This window comes from Notolepis coatsorum (genome assembly GCF_963971535.1).
Source record: "Notolepis coatsorum genome assembly, chromosome: 1".
In the NCBI taxonomy this organism is placed as follows: Eukaryota; Metazoa; Chordata; class Actinopteri; order Aulopiformes; family Paralepididae; genus Notolepis; species Notolepis coatsorum.
In genome coordinates, this window is record NC_140165.1 from 149,161,142 (window position 1) to 149,180,972 (window position 19,831).

The following is a 19,831-nucleotide window of genomic DNA, read 5'->3' on the forward strand; positions in this document are numbered from 1 at the left end:
GTCACTGTACGTGGAGGCTTATGGAATTGTCAATCAGCCATCAGGAAAGCTGACTTCATTACTGCCCAATAACTCGTCAACACCTGCAGCCTGATCTACAAACTATAACTTCTCTCACACAGCTATGACCTCTCCCTCATTGTCCACAAACGCAATATCACTGCCAACTATGTCACTCTCCTCTCTAGAATATCATGCCGTCTCTAATCCATTAAAACTCACCATTGTTACTCTCTATCGCCCCCCAGGCCCACTCGATCATTTCCCAGATGAGCTGGACATGCTTCTAAGCTCTCTGCCAGAAGATGCCACTCTACCTTTGAGTGACACCTTCTCTGCTCTCCCCCCAGATACGGCAACTTCCACCCTCCTCTCGGCCCTCCCTACCTCCTTCGAAAAGCTCTGTCCCCTCGCTGAGAAACCTGTCCACCGTTCCCCACCCAGTCCATGGCTGACGGATGCAGTGAGAGAACAAAGACAGGTCCTGAGAGCGGCAGAGAGGAAGTATAGAAAGTCACACCTCACTGCTGACATCGCCACATATCACAACCTCTTGTTAGCTTTCTCCAAAACCATTACTACTGCCAACGCTTCTTTCTTTCACCATAGGATCGAGGCCTCTGCCAAGAACCTTCGCAAACTGCATGCTACCATGTCCTCCCTCCTCACTCCCCCCTCATCTCTCTCTGCCAAAGACTTTGTGATCTTCTTTGAGGAAAAAGTGGAGAACATCCGCAGCTCCTTCTCCCAACCCCCACCCATTCCAAATACTTAATCGAGAACCTCATCCTTCACTCTGTCATCTTTCTCTCCCATTACAGACGCCAAGACCCTGACACTGGTAACGTCGAACGGTCCCACTACATGACAGCTGGACCAGTTACCCTCCCCACTCCTCCAGACCATAGCACCAGACATTCTCCCATTCCTAACTGCAACCATCAACTCCTCCCTCAACTCAGGGGTGGTCCCCACCTCCCTAAAACAAGCCAGAGTCACACCGCTCATAAAAAGAAAAACCATGAACCCCACCGTCATAGACAACTATCGTCCTGTCTCTCTTCTCTCCTTCCTTTCTAAAACACTTAAACGTGCTGTATCCAACCAACTTACTGATTATCTCTTAAAGAATGACATTCTAGACCCTAATCAGTCAGGCTTCAGGACTGGTCACTCCACAGAAACGGCCCTCATTGTGGTCACAGAGGCACTTCACTTCACAAAAGCGAAAGGCCTTTCCTCTGTCCTGATTCTCCTAGACCTGTCTGCAGCCTTCGACAAAGTCAACCATCAGATCCTCCTTGTGTCCCTCGCAGGAATGGGAGTGGCTTGCTCTGCGCTGACATGGCTGACATCATACCTCAATGACCGCTCCTACCAAGTGTCATGGAGAGGGACCCTGTTGTCCTTGGCAACCAGGTGAACTTCTCCACTCACCTTGACAGTATACATACTAGATGCTTTCCTACAGGTCGAAAAGTTAAACTAAGCAAATACTCCATTGATCCAGTTCAGCAATGCCTGTTTGTGATCCTAGTTTTAAGTGGGGATATCCAAACAAACCCTGGTCCTTCAATTGATACTTGTGGGTCATGTTACAAGCACATCCAAACAAAACAAAGAGGTATATGCTGTGATGACTGCAATAACTGGTATCACCCAAAATGTATCAATATGTCTGTGAAAGAATACAACCACTTAGCTAAATCAGATCTTAAGTGGTTTTGCAATCTGTGTACACTACCCATGTTCAGTGATTCATTTTTTTAATGATAATCTGTTCACAGAGGACTGTTCAGCCTCCAATAGACCTACAAGTCCAGGCCAGGTCTCACCATCCTCAACAACCCAAAATGATCCTTTTGAACACTTTAACAAAAAGGGTTTGCATATCATTCATCTGAATGCACGCAGCCTGATACCAAAACTATCTGAAGTGCAAATACTAGCAACGAAAACAAAGGCATCTGTGATTGCAATAACTGAAAGTTGGCTTGATGATAGTGTACCGGACAATGAAATTGAAATACCTGGATTTGTTGTGACTAGGAATGACCGAAATAGGGAAGGAGGTGGGGTCTGCCTCTACATACGTGCCGATATTGCATTCAACCCCAGGCATGATTTATATAGAGATGACTTAGAAACAGTCTGGATCGATATACTGCTACCAAAATCACAACCTATTCTGGTCGGTTGTTGCTATCGACCCCCGAAATGCTAATTTTTTTTTCATCTTCTCGAGAAGTCCTGTGCAAATGCAGACCGTTTTCTAGATCAAGAGGTTATTGTCACTGGTGATTTTAACTGTAATGTCCATCCAACTAGTCATTTAAACAATGGTCTACTTGCAGATTTTATGAATTTTTGCTCAGTTTTTGATTTTACACAATTGATTGATGATTTTACCAGAATTACTAAGACTAGCATCTATCATTGACCTGATCTTGTCATCTGACAAAGAAAAAATATGTCAATCTGGGGTGCTACCTTTAGGAATCAGTGACCATTTTGTCACATACTGCACAAGAAAGATCTGTCACAGCCAGATAGGCAAACACAGCACGGTTAGGATCAGGTCAATGAAAAAGTACAACCTGGAAAATTTCCAACAACTATTGCAGTCTGAAGACTGGAGTCAGGTTACAGAGTGCGACAAAGCTCAGGAGGCTTGGATAATTTTTAAAGAAATATTTCTATCGGTTTTAGACAAAGTATGCCCCATCAGGCTTGTCAGAGTCAAACAACGTTCCAAACCCTGGATGGATTCAGACATCTTAGAACAAATTCGGTTAAGAGACAAAACGCTGGCAACATTTAGAAAATGCGGCGATAGCGCTCTATTCGATGAGTATCGACACATGCGAAATAGAGTAACCAGCCTGGTAAAAAAGGCCAAAATAGAATACTACAAAACAAAATTCCAAGAAGTGAAAAACTCCCCCAACAAACTCTAAAAAATCTGGGGGCTCCCATTAGAAACAATTGTTCAGCTTCTTCAAAGATTGGGTTGGATATTGATAATGAAATTTGCTTTGACAGTGCAAGGGTGGCCCAAAAATTCAATGATTTTTTCACTACAGTGGCATCAACACTTGTGAAGAAGTTACCCGAACCCACTGGACAGTTTGGTAGTAGTCATGTATTTAATTATTATTCAGATAAGGTTGCACAGGATTCCTTCAAATTACAACCAGTGGACATGGCCCTGGTAGAAAAAACGATCAATACCCTAGACAAGGATAAAGCTACTGGAATAGATGGCTTACCAGTGAGGTTTATCAAAGACGGAGCAAACCAGATTAGTGAACCTCTAACACATATCATCAACCTATCACTGAAACAGGGTATCGTACCCGATGACTTAAAATGTGCCAGAGTGGTTCCACTACACAAAAAAGGAGATAGGACAAACGAGGGAAACTATCATCCAGTTTCTATCCTCAGCGTCATCTCCAAAGTTCTTGAGAAGGTCATATTTAATCAAATATCAGATTTTCTTAAACAGACAGATCTCCTTTATCAATTCCAGTCTGGCTTTCGCCCTGGGTATTCTACGGATGCTTGCCTGATTGATCTCACTGACCATATTCGAACCCAGATGGACTGTGGCAAACGAACTGGCATGGTTCTGATTGACCTGCAGAAAGCGTTTGATACTGTTGACCATCAGATCCTGCTTGAGAAGCTCAAAGCCTGTGGGATGGACGATGGGTCGGTGAGATGGTTCAGGTCGTACTTGACTGGGAGGACCCAGGTTGTGAACATAAATGGTGTCGCATCTTCATATAATGAAATAACATGTGGGGTGCCGCAAGGCAGCATCCTTGCTCCAGTGCTATTTTCACTATATGTTAATGACATGGTGTCTGCAGTATCCTGCAGACTCCTACTGTATGCTGACGACTCAGCACTTCTGGTGTCTGGAGACGACATGGCAGAAATACAAGCCGGTCTCAGTAGGGAGTTGGAAAGCCTTCACAAATGGTTAGTTGACAACAGATTATCTATTCACCTTGGAAAAACTGAGTCAATTCTATTCAGCTCAAAACATAAATTAAAGGAATGTTCCCGACTTGAGATAAGCTGTAATGGCTTCAGTGTCGAGTCTAGAGACTGTGTTAAATACCTAGGTGCAGACCTCGACCAAACACTCTCAGGGAAAACAATGGCCCTGAAGGTGATCAAAAAAGTTAACACAAGGGTGAAATTTTTGCACAGAAAAAAGAGGTTCTTATCACTGGAAACTATGAAACTGCTTGCCAACTGCATGATCCTCAGCCAATATGACTATGCAAGTACGTACTGGTATAGTGGTGTTACAGTGAAAAGTAAACACAGGCTACAAACCAGCCAAAATAAGACCATACGATTGGTCCTAAATCTGCCACCTCGAACCCATATTGAGCCATGTCACTTCAATGAGGTGGGATGGCTCCCTGTGGAGCAGAGGGTCTCCTTTCTGAAACTGGGACATATGTATAAAATGTTAAATGGATCTGCCCCCAGATATTTATGCTCTCGTATTGTCCTGCGTGGCCAGGTCCACGGACGACAGTTACGGTCTGGACAGCTCTCAGTTTATGAGCCTAGAAAGGGTTCCTATTCACAGAATGGCTTTCTGTCTACAGCCTGCCGGCTGTGGAACTCTCTGCCCAGGGCCATCCAAAACTCCCCCACTATTGCTGTCTTCAAGAGGGGTGTGAAGCGACATCTGCAACAATAGGTTGCAGAGGGTGCTTGGCCACCACTCTTGAAGAACAGGAACATGACATGCTGTAATGAGGCTCTTAGAAAATTGTGTTGTCTATTTTATCTACTTGTTGTATCTATTTTATCTTAACTCTTTCTTTGTGATTTATTGTATTTTTCTTGGGACCATGTTGGAAACAAGTCGACAGACTTTCACATGTTATCCTTGTACCCCTTGTTTTTATACTATTGTATAAATTGTATGTACTAAATAAAAATCAAAAATCAAATCAAATCAATCGCAGTAACAACCAGAACCTGCAGATTCCTCCTGAGCAACATCAGAAGGATCCGCCCCTTCCTGACAAAAGAAGCCACCCAACTCCTCGTCCAATCAACAGTCATCTCCAACCTTGACTACTGCAACGCACTGCTTGCTGGCCTTCCGACCACTGCCACCAAGCCTCTTCAACTCATTCAGAATGCAGCGGCCCGCCTCAAACCTACCGAAGTCAGCCCATGTCACCCCACTTCTTAGGGACCTGCACTGGCTCCCCATTGCCGCACGAATCCGCTTCAAGGCCCTCGACCTGGGAACGGCTCCCGCCTACCTCTGGTCAATGGTCTCTAACTACACTCCCTCAAGACCCCTACGCTCTGCATCTTCTGGCCGCCTCAGACCTACTCCTATCCAAGCTCCAGGAGGGTCATCAAAGAGAAGCCACCTATACTCGGTCCTTACCCCACAATGGTGGAATGTACTTCCCACCACCGTTAGGACAGCCGAAACCCGTGCAATCTTTGGTCATCGACTAAAGACACACTTCTTCAATCAATATCTTAAAAAATATATATATAATTAAAACCCTAACTAACCTTACTGTCATGCACTTGTCCTAATATACTAACCTACACTGTAGCACTCAACACTTTGATGAACATTGTTACTCAGCTGATATAGTTGTACCCTGCCTGCTGACTTGTTGTACAAAAAGTCGCTTTGGATAAAAGCATCAGCTAAATGTAAATATATGTATTATTTATTCATTAAAAAAGTATATATATATATATATATATATATATATATATATATATATATATATATATATATATATATATATATATATACACACACACACACACACACACACACACACACACACACACACACACACACACACACACACAGAAGGTAATCCAGCACTGTCATCAGCCAAGGCTGCTCACCTAACGCTGCAACAACAACGTTACAACCTCCGAAACCATGCGTTCCTTCCCTCCATTGCAGTCTCGGCATGAACTGTAACCAGCTGTAACCATAGCGATGCAACAGTATAACAGCCCTTCATGCAGCCATCTATTCACCATGAACGTACTTACGGAGAAGCACAGCGTGTCAGTGGTCTGTACTGAACATAGGTACCACGCTGTGTAATGTCGGAGGCTAGTCATCTAAGTACCACGATTTCCCTAAACTCGGCTGCAATGTTCTTGGAGGAGATTAAAAGATAGGGAGAAAAGATAGTCACATAAAAGACTGTTCATGCGAATGGGGATTTGTCATAATATATATTACACGATCATCATAAGTAGCTACTTTTCTTGCAGCACTTTGGCAATCTGCTTGTTTTTATTAAAAAAAAAAAAAAAGTATTTGCCAGAGGACAAATCCGTGTGGCGCAGGGGGTGATCCTTCCGGCAGTCCAGCACTGCTAATTACCAACACCAGAGGACTGCTTATCTCCAGACGTTAGAGTATGGAGATGGGACAGATAAAGTAGCTTTACCATCATTGCTCACTCAGTGGAGGGGAGTGAAGAGGACCAGAGAGAGAGAAAGTGGGAGAGGGCCTGAGGCGCGGATCAAAGAGGCCACAATGAGGGCGGGCAAATGAGAAATGGGAAGCAAAAGATGATAGAACAGCTCGAGATCAGCCTCGTATTTTTGGTGCAGAACTCGCCGTGTTGCTTTTGCACGCTCAGAGATTAAACCCCCCTTTCTACTACACGCCCAAGGAAATGTATTCCGTCACACTCTAGCTTTCAAGGCTTGGATTTAAAGATTCAGTACAATGAAAATCTTGTTTTTCAATCTCTGTGCATTTTTTAACCCTCCGAGACACGTGGGACTGTCTGTCAGAGGCGGTAGCAGCTCAGAGTCTGTTGTCAGAGGCTGTAGCAGCTCAGAGTCTGTTGTCAGAGGCTGTAGCAGCTCAGAGTCTGTTGTCAGAGGCTGTAGCAGCTCAGAGTCTGTTGTCAGAGGCGGTAGCAGCTCAGAGTCTGTTGTCAGAGGCGGTAGCAGCTCAGAGTCTGTTGTCAGAGGCGGTAGCAGCTCAGAGTCTGTTGTCAGAGGCTGTAGCAGCTCAGAGTCTGTTGTCAGAGGCTGTAGCAGCTCAGAGTCTGTTGTCAGAGGCTGTAGCAGCTCAGAGTCTGTTGTCAGAGGCAGTAGCAGCTCAGAGTCTGTTGTCAGAGGCGGTAGCAGCTCAGAGTCTGTTGTCAGAGGCTGTAGCAGCTCAGAAAGGGTTCCTATTCACAGAATGGCTTTCTGTCTACAGCCTGCCGGCTGTGGAACTCTCTGCCCAGGGCCATCCAAAACTCCCCCACTATTGCTGTCTTCAAGAGGGGTGTGAAGCGACATCTGCAACAATAGGTTGCAGAGGGTGCTTGGCCACCACTCTTGAAGAACAGGAACATGACATGCTGTAATGAGGCTCTTAGAAAATTGTGTTGTCTATTTTATCTACTTGTTGTATCTATTTTATCTTAACTCTTTCTTTGTGATTTATTGTATTTTTCTTGGGACCATGTTGGAAACAAGTCGACAGACTTTCACATGTTATCCTTGTACCCCTTGTTTTTATACTATTGTATAAATTGTATGTACTAAATAAAAATCAAAAATCAAATCAAATCAATCGCAGTAACAACCAGAACCTGCAGATTCCTCCTGAGCAACATCAGAAGGATCCGCCCCTTCCTGACAAAAGAAGCCACCCAACTCCTCGTCCAATCAACAGTCATCTCCAACCTTGACTACTGCAACGCACTGCTTGCTGGCCTTCCGACCACTGCCACCAAGCCTCTTCAACTCATTCAGAATGCAGCGGCCCGCCTCAAACCTACCGAAGTCAGCCCATGTCACCCCACTTCTTAGGGACCTGCACTGGCTCCCCATTGCCGCACGAATCCGCTTCAAGGCCCTCGACCTGGGAACGGCTCCCGCCTACCTCTGGTCAATGGTCTCTAACTACACTCCCTCAAGACCCCTACGCTCTGCATCTTCTGGCCGCCTCAGACCTACTCCTATCCAAGCTCCAGGAGGGTCATCAAAGAGAAGCCACCTATACTCGGTCCTTACCCCACAATGGTGGAATGTACTTCCCACCACCGTTAGGACAGCCGAAACCCGTGCAATCTTTGGTCATCGACTAAAGACACACTTCTTCAATCAATATCTTAAAAAATATATATATAATTAAAACCCTAACTAACCTTACTGTCATGCACTTGTCCTAATATACTAACCTACACTGTAGCACTCAACACTTTGATGAACATTGTTACTCAGCTGATATAGTTGTACCCTGCCTGCTGACTTGTTGTACAAAAAGTCGCTTTGGATAAAAGCATCAGCTAAATGTAAATATATGTATTATTTATTCATTAAAAAAGTATATATATATATATATATATATATATATATATATAACACACACACACACACACACACACACACACACACACACACACACACACACACACAGAAGGTAATCCAGCACTGTCATCAGCCAAGGCTGCTCACCTAACGCTGCAACAACAACGTTACAACCTCCGAAACCATGCGTTCCTTCCCTCCATTGCAGTCTCGGCATGAACTGTATGAATGAATGAATGAATGAATGAATGAATGAATGAAAACTTTATTTAACAGATTGCAGAATGGGTACAATACAGTACGGCTCAATACATACAATTGTTAAGGGGATGCAGACCTGAGAAAGACGTTTGTCTTGTTTCCATCAGGGTCCCCCATTTTCAATTCATATAGACATATATGACATACATGACATACAGATAGTCAGTACTGCTACATCTATACATTTATGACATACCAGATTTGCAAATACAGTACTGTTTGTGATACAGAAGGAGTCAAGAAAAGGGAGTATATACATTTGACGTAGAAACTGTACATTGGAGGTTGGGTGGGGGGGGTTGGGTACATTGGGATATTGACAACCATACTGGGTAATTTACATTGGAGGTGGTTGGGGGGGGGGGGGGGGGGGCGGGGGGCATACTGTATAAACAAGTAACACTGTACATTGAGGGGGGGGGGGAGGAGACACTGTACAAACAAACACAATTGTACATTGAACTATTGACAAAACCATACTAGGTAAATGACTGTACATTGGAGGGGGTTGGAATGATTGGGTTAGGATATTTACAGGGGCCAGTGTTGGATTGCAGTCTCCCGTAGGTGTCCCTTGAGAGAGGTTTTGAAAGTGGGTAGTGATCCACATTCCTTTACAGCTTTGGGTAGGGCGTTCCACATTGATGTGGCATAATTGCGAAACGTGTTTAGTCCCTTATTTGAGCCGAATCTGGGTTTGACATGATTTGTGGAGCTCCCTCTGGTGTTGTGATCGTGGTATTCACTGACCTTTGGGAAGTATTTTGACATGTACATGGGTACCTTGGTCGTGTAGTGTATCTTGTAGACCAGGCCCATTGCAAGTTGTTGTACTCTGTCGTCTACTCTAAGCCATCCTAGGTTGTCGAAGTGGGCAGGGGTGAGGTGGGTTCTAGGAGTAAGGTCAAGCAGTAGTCTGACCAGTTTGTTTTGAGATGTTTGTAATTTTGTTTTTAGCGCCTTTGAGGTGCTTTGGTACCATGAGGTGCAAGCATAGTCGTAGTACCCCTGAATGAGTGCTCCTGCCAGAGTCTTCAGGGTGTTCTTGTTTACCAGAGAGGAGATCCGGTACAAGAATCGAGTTCGTTGGTTGACTTTTTTTATTACATTGGATGCCATTTTGTCACAGGAGAGATTAGCCTCTAGGATGGACCCCAGGTAGGTAATTTCATCTTTCCTTGTGACAATATTGTCACCCACTGTAACCAGCTGTAACCATAGCGATGCAACAGTATAACAGCCCTTCATGCAGCCATCTATTCACCATGAACGTACTTACGGAGAAGCACAGCGTGTCAGTGGTCTGTACTGAACATAGGTACCACGCTGTGTAATGTCGGAGGCTAGTCATCTAAGTACCACGATTTCCCTAAACTCGGCTGCAATGTTCTTGGAGGAGATTAAAAGATAGGGAGAAAAGATAGTCACATAAAAGACTGTTCATGCGAATGGGGATTTGTCATAATATATATTACACGATCATCATAAGTAGCTACTTTTCTTGCAGCACTTTGGCAATCTGCTTGTTTTTATTAAAAAAAAAAAAAAAAGTATTTGCCAGAGGACAAATCCGTGTGGCGCAGGGGGTGATCCTTCCGGCAGTCCAGCACTGCTAATTACCAACACCAGAGGACTGCTTATCTCCAGACGTTAGAGTATGGAGATGGGACAGATAAAGTAGCTTTACCATCATTGCTCACTCGGTGGAGGGGAGTGAAGAGGACCAGAGAGAGAGAAAGTGGGAGAGGGCCTGAGGCGCGGATCAAAGAGGCCACAATGAGGGCGGGCAAATGAGAAATGGGAAGCAAAAGATGATAGAACAGCTCGAGATCAGCCTCGTATTTTTGGTGCAGAACTCGCCGTGTTGCTTTTGCACGCTCAGAGATTAAACCCCCCTTTCTACTACACGCCCAAGGAAATGTATTCCGTCACACTCTAGCTTTCAAGGCTTGGATTTAAAGATTCAGTACAATGGAAATCTTGTTTTTCAATCTCTGTGCATTTTTTAACCCTCCGAGACACGTGGGACTGTCTGTCAGAGGCGGTAGCAGCTCAGAGTCTGTTGTCAGAGGCTGTAGCAGCTCAGAGTCTGTTGTCAGAGGCTGTAGCAGCTCAGAGTCTGTTGTCAGAGGCTGTAGCAGCTCAGAGTCTGTTGTCAGAGGCGGTAGCAGCTCAGAGTCTGTTGTCAGAGGCGGTAGCAGCTCAGAGTCTGTTGTCAGAGGCGGTAGCAGCTCAGAGTCTGTTGTCAGAGGCTGTAGCAGCTCAGAGTCTGTTGTCAGAGGCTGTAGCAGCTCAGAGTCTGTTGTCAGAGGCTGTAGCAGCTCAGAGTCTGTTGTCAGAGGCAGTAGCAGCTCAGAGTCTGTTGTCAGAGGCGGTAGCAGCTCAGAGTCTGTTGTCAGAGGCTGTAGCAGCTCAGAAAGGGTTCCTATTCACAGAATGGCTTTCTGTCTACAGCCTGCCGGCTGTGGAACTCTCTGCCCAGGGCCATCCAAAACTCCCCCACTATTGCTGTCTTCAAGAGGGGTGTGAAGCGACATCTGCAACAATAGGTTGCAGAGGGTGCTTGGCCACCACTCTTGAAGAACAGGAACATGACATGCTGTAATGAGGCTCTTAGAAAATTGTGTTGTCTATTTTATCTACTTGTTGTATCTATTTTATCTTAACTCTTTCTTTGTGATTTATTGTATTTTTCTTGGGACCATGTTGGAAACAAGTCGACAGACTTTCACATGTTATCCTTGTACCCCTTGTTTTTATACTATTGTATAAATTGTATGTACTAAATAAAAATCAAAAATCAAATCAAATCAATCGCAGTAACAACCAGAACCTGCAGATTCCTCCTGAGCAACATCAGAAGGATCCGCCCCTTCCTGACAAAAGAAGCCACCCAACTCCTCGTCCAATCAACAGTCATCTCCAACCTTGACTACTGCAACGCACTGCTTGCTGGCCTTCCGACCACTGCCACCAAGCCTCTTCAACTCATTCAGAATGCAGCGGCCCGCCTCAAACCTACCGAAGTCAGCCCATGTCACCCCACTTCTTAGGGACCTGCACTGGCTCCCCATTGCCGCACGAATCCGCTTCAAGGCCCTCGACCTGGGAACGGCTCCCGCCTACCTCTGGTCAATGGTCTCTAACTACACTCCCTCAAGACCCCTACGCTCTGCATCTTCTGGCCGCCTCAGACCTACTCCTATCCAAGCTCCAGGAGGGTCATCAAAGAGAAGCCACCTATACTCGGTCCTTACCCCACAATGGTGGAATGTACTTCCCACCACCGTTAGGACAGCCGAAACCCGTGCAATCTTTGGTCATCGACTAAAGACACACTTCTTCAATCAATATCTTAAAAAATATATATATAATTAAAACCCTAACTAACCTTACTGTCATGCACTTGTCCTAATATACTAACCTACACTGTAGCACTCAACACTTTGATGAACATTGTTACTCAGCTGATATAGTTGTACCCTGCCTGCTGACTTGTTGTACAAAAAGTCGCTTTGGATAAAAGCATCAGCTAAATGTAAATATATGTATTATTTATTCATTAAAAAAGTATATATATATATATATATATATATATATATATATATATATATATATATATATATATATATATATATATATATATACACACACACACACACACACACACACACACACACACACACACACACACACACACAGAAGGTAATCCAGCACTGTCATCAGCCAAGGCTGCTCACCTAACGCTGCAACAACAACGTTACAACCTCCGAAACCATGCGTTCCTTCCCTCCATTGCAGTCTCGGCATGAACTGTAACCAGCTGTAACCATAGCGATGCAACAGTATAACAGCCCTTCATGCAGCCATCTATTCACCATGAACGTACTTACGGAGAAGCACAGCGTGTCAGTGGTCTGTACTGAACATAGGTACCACGCTGTGTAATGTCGGAGGCTAGTCATCTAAGTACCACGATTTCCCTAAACTCGGCTGCAATGTTCTTGGAGGAGATTAAAAGATAGGGAGAAAAGATAGTCACATAAAAGACTGTTCATGCGAATGGGGATTTGTCATAATATATATTACACGATCATCATAAGTAGCTACTTTTCTTGCAGCACTTTGGCAATCTGCTTGTTTTTATTAAAAAAAAAAAAAAAGTATTTGCCAGAGGACAAATCCGTGTGGCGCAGGGGGTGATCCTTCCGGCAGTCCAGCACTGCTAATTACCAACACCAGAGGACTGCTTATCTCCAGACGTTAGAGTATGGAGATGGGACAGATAAAGTAGCTTTACCATCATTGCTCACTCGGTGGAGGGGAGTGAAGAGGACCAGAGAGAGAGAAAGTGGGAGAGGGCCTGAGGCGCGGATCAAAGAGGCCACAATGAGGGCGGGCAAATGAGAAATGGGAAGCAAAAGATGATAGAACAGCTCGAGATCAGCCTCGTATTTTTGGTGCAGAACTCGCCGTGTTGCTTTTGCACGCTCAGAGATTAAACCCCCCTTTCTACTACACGCCCAAGGAAATGTATTCCGTCACACTCTAGCTTTCAAGGCTTGGATTTAAAGATTCAGTACAATGAAAATCTTGTTTTTCAATCTCTGTGCATTTTTTAACCCTCCGAGACACGTGGGACTGTCTGTCAGAGGCGGTAGCAGCTCAGAGTCTGTTGTCAGAGGCTGTAGCAGCTCAGAGTCTGTTGTCAGAGGCTGTAGCAGCTCAGAGTCTGTTGTCAGAGGCTGTAGCAGCTCAGAGTCTGTTGTCAGAGGCGGTAGCAGCTCAGAGTCTGTTGTCAGAGGCGGTAGCAGCTCAGAGTCTGTTGTCAGAGGCGGTAGCAGCTCAGAGTCTGTTGTCAGAGGCTGTAGCAGCTCAGAGTCTGTTGTCAGAGGCTGTAGCAGCTCAGAGTCTGTTGTCAGAGGCTGTAGCAGCTCAGAGTCTGTTGTCAGAGGCAGTAGCAGCTCAGAGTCTGTTGTCAGAGGCGGTAGCAGCTCAGAGTCTGTTGTCAGAGGCTGTAGCAGCTCAGAGTCTGTTGTCAGAGGCTGTAGCAGCTCAGAGTCTGTCAGAGGCTGTAGCAGCTCAGAGTCTGTTGTCAGAGGCGGTAGCAGCTCAGAGTCTGTTGTCAGAGGCTGTAGCAGCTCAGAGTCTGTTGTCAGAGGCGGTAGCAGCTCAGAGTCTGTTGTCAGAGGCGGTAGCAGCTCAGAGTCTGTTGTCAGAGGCAGTAGCAGCTCAGAGTCTGTCAGAGGCTGTAGCGGCTCGGTTTTAAAGCTAGTTCAAAGTAGCTAGATGCCAGTTATCATATGAGACTAGACAACCTAAGGTATCCATTGGTACCAACCATGTCATGCTAGCTTGTCGGTAAGGGGGCTAAATAATGCTCTGAAGTCTGAGGGGAAAACCATGCAGTCATTGACCTTATTGTATACAATTACTTATTGTGACCTCTAGGATAATCACAGCCTCACGAAACGTTACAATCACAAACTAGAGCATTCAGAGAATGTATGGCTTTCCTCATGGTCTTGGTGTCTTAACTCTTTCTGTGCCAAAAACAAGTATACCCTCTATAGACACGCCCACCTTATGGAGACCATGAGTCACCCCTCTATAGACACGCCCACTTTATGGAGACCATGAGTCACCCTCTATAGACACGCCCACTTTATGGATACCATGAGTCACCCTCTATAGACATGCCCACCTTATGGAGACCATGAGTCACCCCTTTATAGACACGCCCACTTTATGGAGACCACAAGTCACCCCTCTATAGACACGCCCACAACGAACATTCTAACCCGGTTTCGCGCCTCGTCGGATGGCGTCAGAATCTGTTGGCTATCTGCGCATGCGTATGGGGAGTAGGTGCTGAAAAGGGACTTTATCTTGGCCGATTAAGTTCCGATCGATTTGGAATGGGTCACGCCGTGTTCAGGAGATTCAGGCGCATAAAAACCTATTCGATCATGTCTCCAGCGCCCCCACAGCCGTAGCTGCAACCACTTACATCAAGGCTCTCATCCACATTCATTAATTTGCTCCCGGCGCTGTCTCCTCCGTGATTTCAATGTAACGCGGAAGTGCAGTGGTCTATGGAGACCATGAGTCACCCCTCTATAGACACGCCCACTTTATGGAAACCCATGCAGGTTTGGGCAAACACCATGTGGTTTTTTGCGATGCAGTATACGGATTAGGGGCGATGTTTAGCGTGGAATAGCGCACTAACTAAAGTATGTATAAATGAACTGGTTTGTCAGTGTTGGACTATACACAATGCCTGTCAAATGAGCCATACTATTGTCTCCATAACTATAATACAGAACACACGATGGGTCCGCAAACATCGCGAAAATTGTCAATAACACTGGCGCCATTGAGTAAAGATGGGAAAAGAGTGTGGCAGTCAATGAGTTAATGTGGTATTTTGGAGGGATTTCTGACCATGTTTATCAATTCTCGAGTGGTTAAATAATAAAAATGTTGCACCAAATCAAGCAAAGATGTGTAACAAATGGTATCAAACTCAAACTTGGAATCCCATCATTGGAATTGCCATCCATCATAATGTTCTAAGCCCTTATGAATGCTAAACCTTCAAAATTGTAATGACCACCTAACCAAAACACAACGTTTATTACAGATGTATGACTAGACAAACTTGACACACAATGCTGGGCTGCATCTCAAATTAATCTTCAGGTTTCCAGCTCTCAGATGATGTCACCACTTCTATGTGGCATCTACTACCTACAGTACTATCTCCCCCTAAAGATTCCTTGTCTCCCCCTAAAAAAAGACCAACATGGATCTATGTGGATCTCAAAGGGTTTAACAGATGGTATGTAGATGTAGAATTACCAAACATTTTTGAACTGTTGTTGTTGTTGTCGTCGTTGTTAAAATGTTAACTAAAGCCCTTTGATAGATTGGCCCATCAGTCAGTCTATCAATTGTCAGTAGTTGTAAAGGATCAGTTAGCTAGTCCACAAACAGGTAATGAAACACACACACACACACACGCGCGCGCACGCACACACACACGCGCGCGCAACACACACACACACACACACACACAGACGCTCGCACGCACACACGCGCGCACACACACACACTGTTTCTTTCATTGCAAAAATGTTCACTCAATGTTTATGATAGTGTGAAATGGAAGCTAAAAAGAAGTCTTGTTTTGGGAAAGTATAGTAATCAATTCTGTGAATTATATGGTTTGCTTCAGCACATACTGAACATAAACCACTCTCTTTTATCAAAGAGCTGTCAAACCCAATATAAATAAAATATGTGAGTACTAGCAGGGGGTGAAGGAATGACTTTTCTTTTTGTATTATGGTTCACAGAGCCCTGTCCTTTGGGTCCTCACATGACACAACTAAACTGGCTACATGTTGAATGAACCTGGGTCCCGGGGCATGATTACATTTCCTCAATTTGGGTTTCAATTTCAAAAAGGATCCCATCTCTTACGTCAACATCACAGTGTATAACCATACTCTCTACACAGTATGTGCCCCCATTTATAACCTTGTTTACGTCTTTAGATATCGGCTGATTCCTGTAGATATGTTGCTAGGTATACTCTAGGTGGTAACTAAGCAGTTCCTGTGCTTGTACCTATGTTTAGACTTCTTTCATCTCTTGTTATTTTATTATATATATTTTTTCTGGACCCTCAGGGCTTCATGCATCTAGGTGCCTGACTGACTGAGGTGGTTATGTGTTGTGCCTGAGGTGGTTATGTGTTGTGAATGAGGACTGTGTTGATTAGTGTTGTGAATGAGGACTGTGTTGATTAGTGTTGTGAATGAGGACTGTGTTGATTAATGTTGTGAATGAGGACTGTGTTGATTAGTGTTGTGAATGAGGACTGTGTTGATTAGTGTTGTGAATGAGGACTGTGTTGATTAGTGTTGTGAATGAGGACTGTGTTGATTAATGTTGTGAATGAGGACTGTGTTGATTAGTGTTGTGAATGAGGACTGTGTTGATTAGTGTTGTGAATGAGGACTGTGTTGATTACAGTGTTGTGAATGAGGACTGTGTTGATTAGTGTTGTGAATGAGGACTGTTGATTACAGTGTTGTGAATGAGGACTGTGTTGATTAATGTTGTGAATGAGGACTGTGTTGATTAGTGTTGTGAATGAGGACTGTGTTGATTAGTGTTGTGAATGAGGACTGTGTTGATTACAGTGTTGTGAATGAGGACTGTGTTGATTAGTGTTGTGAATGAGGACTGTTGATTACAGTGTTGTGAATGAGGACTGTGTTGATTAGTGTTGTGAATGAGGACTGTGTTGATTAGTGTTGTGAATGAGGACTGTGTTGATTACAGTGTTGTGAATGAGGACTGTGTTGATTAGTGTTGTGAATGAGGACTGTGTTGATTAGTGTTGTGAATGCGGACTGTGTTGATTAGTGTTGTGAATGAGGACTGTGTTGATTAGTGTTGTGAATGAGGACTGTGTTGATTAGTGTGTGAATGAGGACTGTGTTGATTAGTGTTGTGAATGAGGACTGTGTTGATTAGTGTTGTGAATGAGGACTGTGTTGATTAATGTTGTGAATGAGGACTGTGTTGATTAGTGTTGTGAATGAGGACTGTGTTGATTAGTGTTGTGAATGAGGACTGTGTTGATTAATGTTGTGAATGAGGACTGTGTTGATTAGTGTTGTGAATGAGGACTGTGTTGATTAGTGTTGTGAATGAGGACTGTGTTGATTACAGTGTTGTGAATGAGGACTGTGTTGATTAGTGTTGTGAATGAGGACTGTGTTGATTACAGTGTTGTGAATGAGGACTGTGTTGATTAGTGTTGTGAATGAGGACTGTGTTGATTAGTGTTGTGAATGAGGACTGTGTTGATTACAGTGTTGTGAATGAGGACTGTGTTGATTAGTGTTGTGAATGAGGACTGTGTTGATTAGTGTTGTGAATGCGGACTGTGTTGATTAGTGTTGTGAATGCGGACTGTGTTGATTAGTGTTGTGAATGAGGACTGTGTTGATTAGTGTTGTGAATGAGGACTGTGTTGATTACAGTGTTGTGAATGAGGACTGTGTTGATTACAGTGTTGTGAATGAGGACTGTGTTGATTACAGTGTTGTGAATGAGGACTGTGTTGATTAGTGTTGTGAATGAGGACTGTGTTGATTACAGTGTTGTGAATGCGGACTGTGTTGATTAGTGTTGTGAATGCGGACTGTGTTGATTAGTGTTGTGAATGAGGACTGTGTTGATTAGTGTTGTGAATGAGGACTGTGTTGATTACAGTGTTGTGAATGAGGACTGTGTTGATTAGTGTTGTGAATGAGGACTGTGTTGATTAGTGTTGTGAATGAGGACTGTGTTGATTAGTGTTGTGAATGAGGACTGTGTTGATTAGTGTTGTGAATGAGGACTGTGTTGATTAGTGTTGTGAATGAGGACTGTGTTGATTAGTGTTGTGAATGAGGACTGTGTTGATTACAGTGTTGTGAATGAGGACTGTGTAGATTATACACTAGAGATAAAAAATTGTATTATCAATTTATTTGTATGTTCTTATTAGCCAGTCATTGCCATGTAGTGCTGTTTGCTGTATCTCATTCGGGTGTCCTGACCTGTTTGGGTCTCTGTAGCACCTCCTGTGTGGTGGCTGTAGCCAGGATGGCCCTGTTGCTGCCTGGGCTGAGCTGCAGGGACAGAGAGAGGCCTGTGACCAGCTGGACCCCCAACTCAGTGATGGTCACTTTGTCATCCACCACTGTAATGGTCTTCTCTGCCAGGATGGAATCTGATAAGGGTGACAACACCTGTGGCAGGCAGAGAGAGAGGGGGAGGGAGAGAAAGAGAGAATGAAAGAGGGAGAGAGACAGAGGGAGAGGGAGGGAGAGAGAGAAAGAGAAGGGGGAGGGAGGGAGAAAGAAAGAGAGAGAGGGGGGTAGAGAGAGAGACTTTGACTTTTGATGTTACTTAAAAACATAAGCACAACAAACTTAAAAATCGCCTACACATTTAAAAATAAACCCAGCCCACAACACTTCTGAGAGAGAAAGAGAGACAATATTAGAGAGAGAGAGAGAGAGAGAGAGAGAGAGAGAGAGAGAGAGAGAGAGAGAGAGAGAGAGAGAGAGAGAGAGAGAGAGAGAGAGAGAGAGAGAGAGAGAGAGAGAGAGAGAGAGAGAGAGAGAGAGAGAGAGAGAGAGAGAGAGAGAGAGAGAGAGAGAGAGAGAGAGAGAGAGGGTGAAGAAAAAACCCCTAGGATTATCCCAGATTATGGCAGTGGCATCAAAGACATTCTGAAAGAAACGAGTGACTAGAGAGAATATTTATTTATTTTATTTTCCTAAACAACATTCCCCTCCAACTACCATCTCTTTATGATTATTGAGGTGATTTAAGGTGAGCCTGTCTTTCAAAACATTTCACACAAACAATACGAAAGGCTTATGAGCCCCTGTGCATTATGCCAAATACACCAACGCTACCCTTTATATTTATATGCTCAAGCTGAGTAGATACAGTATCAAACAATGCCTCAACTAGCTGTCACGGAGCCTCCCTAAGGAATGTGTCAAAGTGTCATTTCAATATGTGTTTGGAAAACAACCCCCTCAGATGTGAAAAAAAAAAAAAACACAATTCACATTTTGTTGTTCTTGTGATCTCCCGGATTTTTATAAATAATTTTAGATTCACACCTCTTTTCCAAAGCTAGAATCCAGAGCATCGTGACTCTGGTGTGGTGGAAAAACAAACCTTAACAGTTGTGAAATGTGCTTATGAATAATAGGTATACATACATATGCTGTGTTAACTAATAATAGCAAGTATATAATAAATAGTAAATGATGCCTATACACACTACCAATGGTACAGCATTAACATAATTAACATCATCTGTCATTTTGAAGGAGGTGGCCCCATAAAAAACCCTGCACCAAGGCTTATGTCAGTGGTGTTGGCTCTTTGAACGGGACGTTTAGCCTGAGAACAGACAGAGACTGATACTATTCGGTCAGAATGAATGGGAGCATTCAGAGAGATAAATGAGATGTTTCCCCCGTGTGTCTCTGTACATCATCTATTTGATCGTCCTCCTCTTGCTCCTGTCTGTGAGGTGGGAGTGGGCGTCTCTCTGACAGCCATTCATGACTTGTCAGTGTTTGGTCTCCAGACTCGTGCCGGATGAGACAGGGGGTTTTCTGATCTATGTGTTGTT

General features: G+C 44.1%; 1 protein-coding gene across 1 annotated transcript in view; it reads right to left on the bottom strand.

The window, feature by feature from the left end:
* Positions 1–19,831, bottom strand: part of LOC311223079 (transmembrane protein 132C) — a gene marked incomplete at both ends in the record, with an annotated part of 432,169 nt that overhangs the window by 4,084 nt on the left and 408,254 nt on the right. The window contains one exon of the mRNA XM_084307811.1: positions 18,231–18,422. Within this exon, the coding sequence (XP_084163937.1) occupies positions 18,231–18,422 (192 nt within the window). The remainder of the gene's footprint in view (positions 1–18,230; positions 18,423–19,831) is intronic.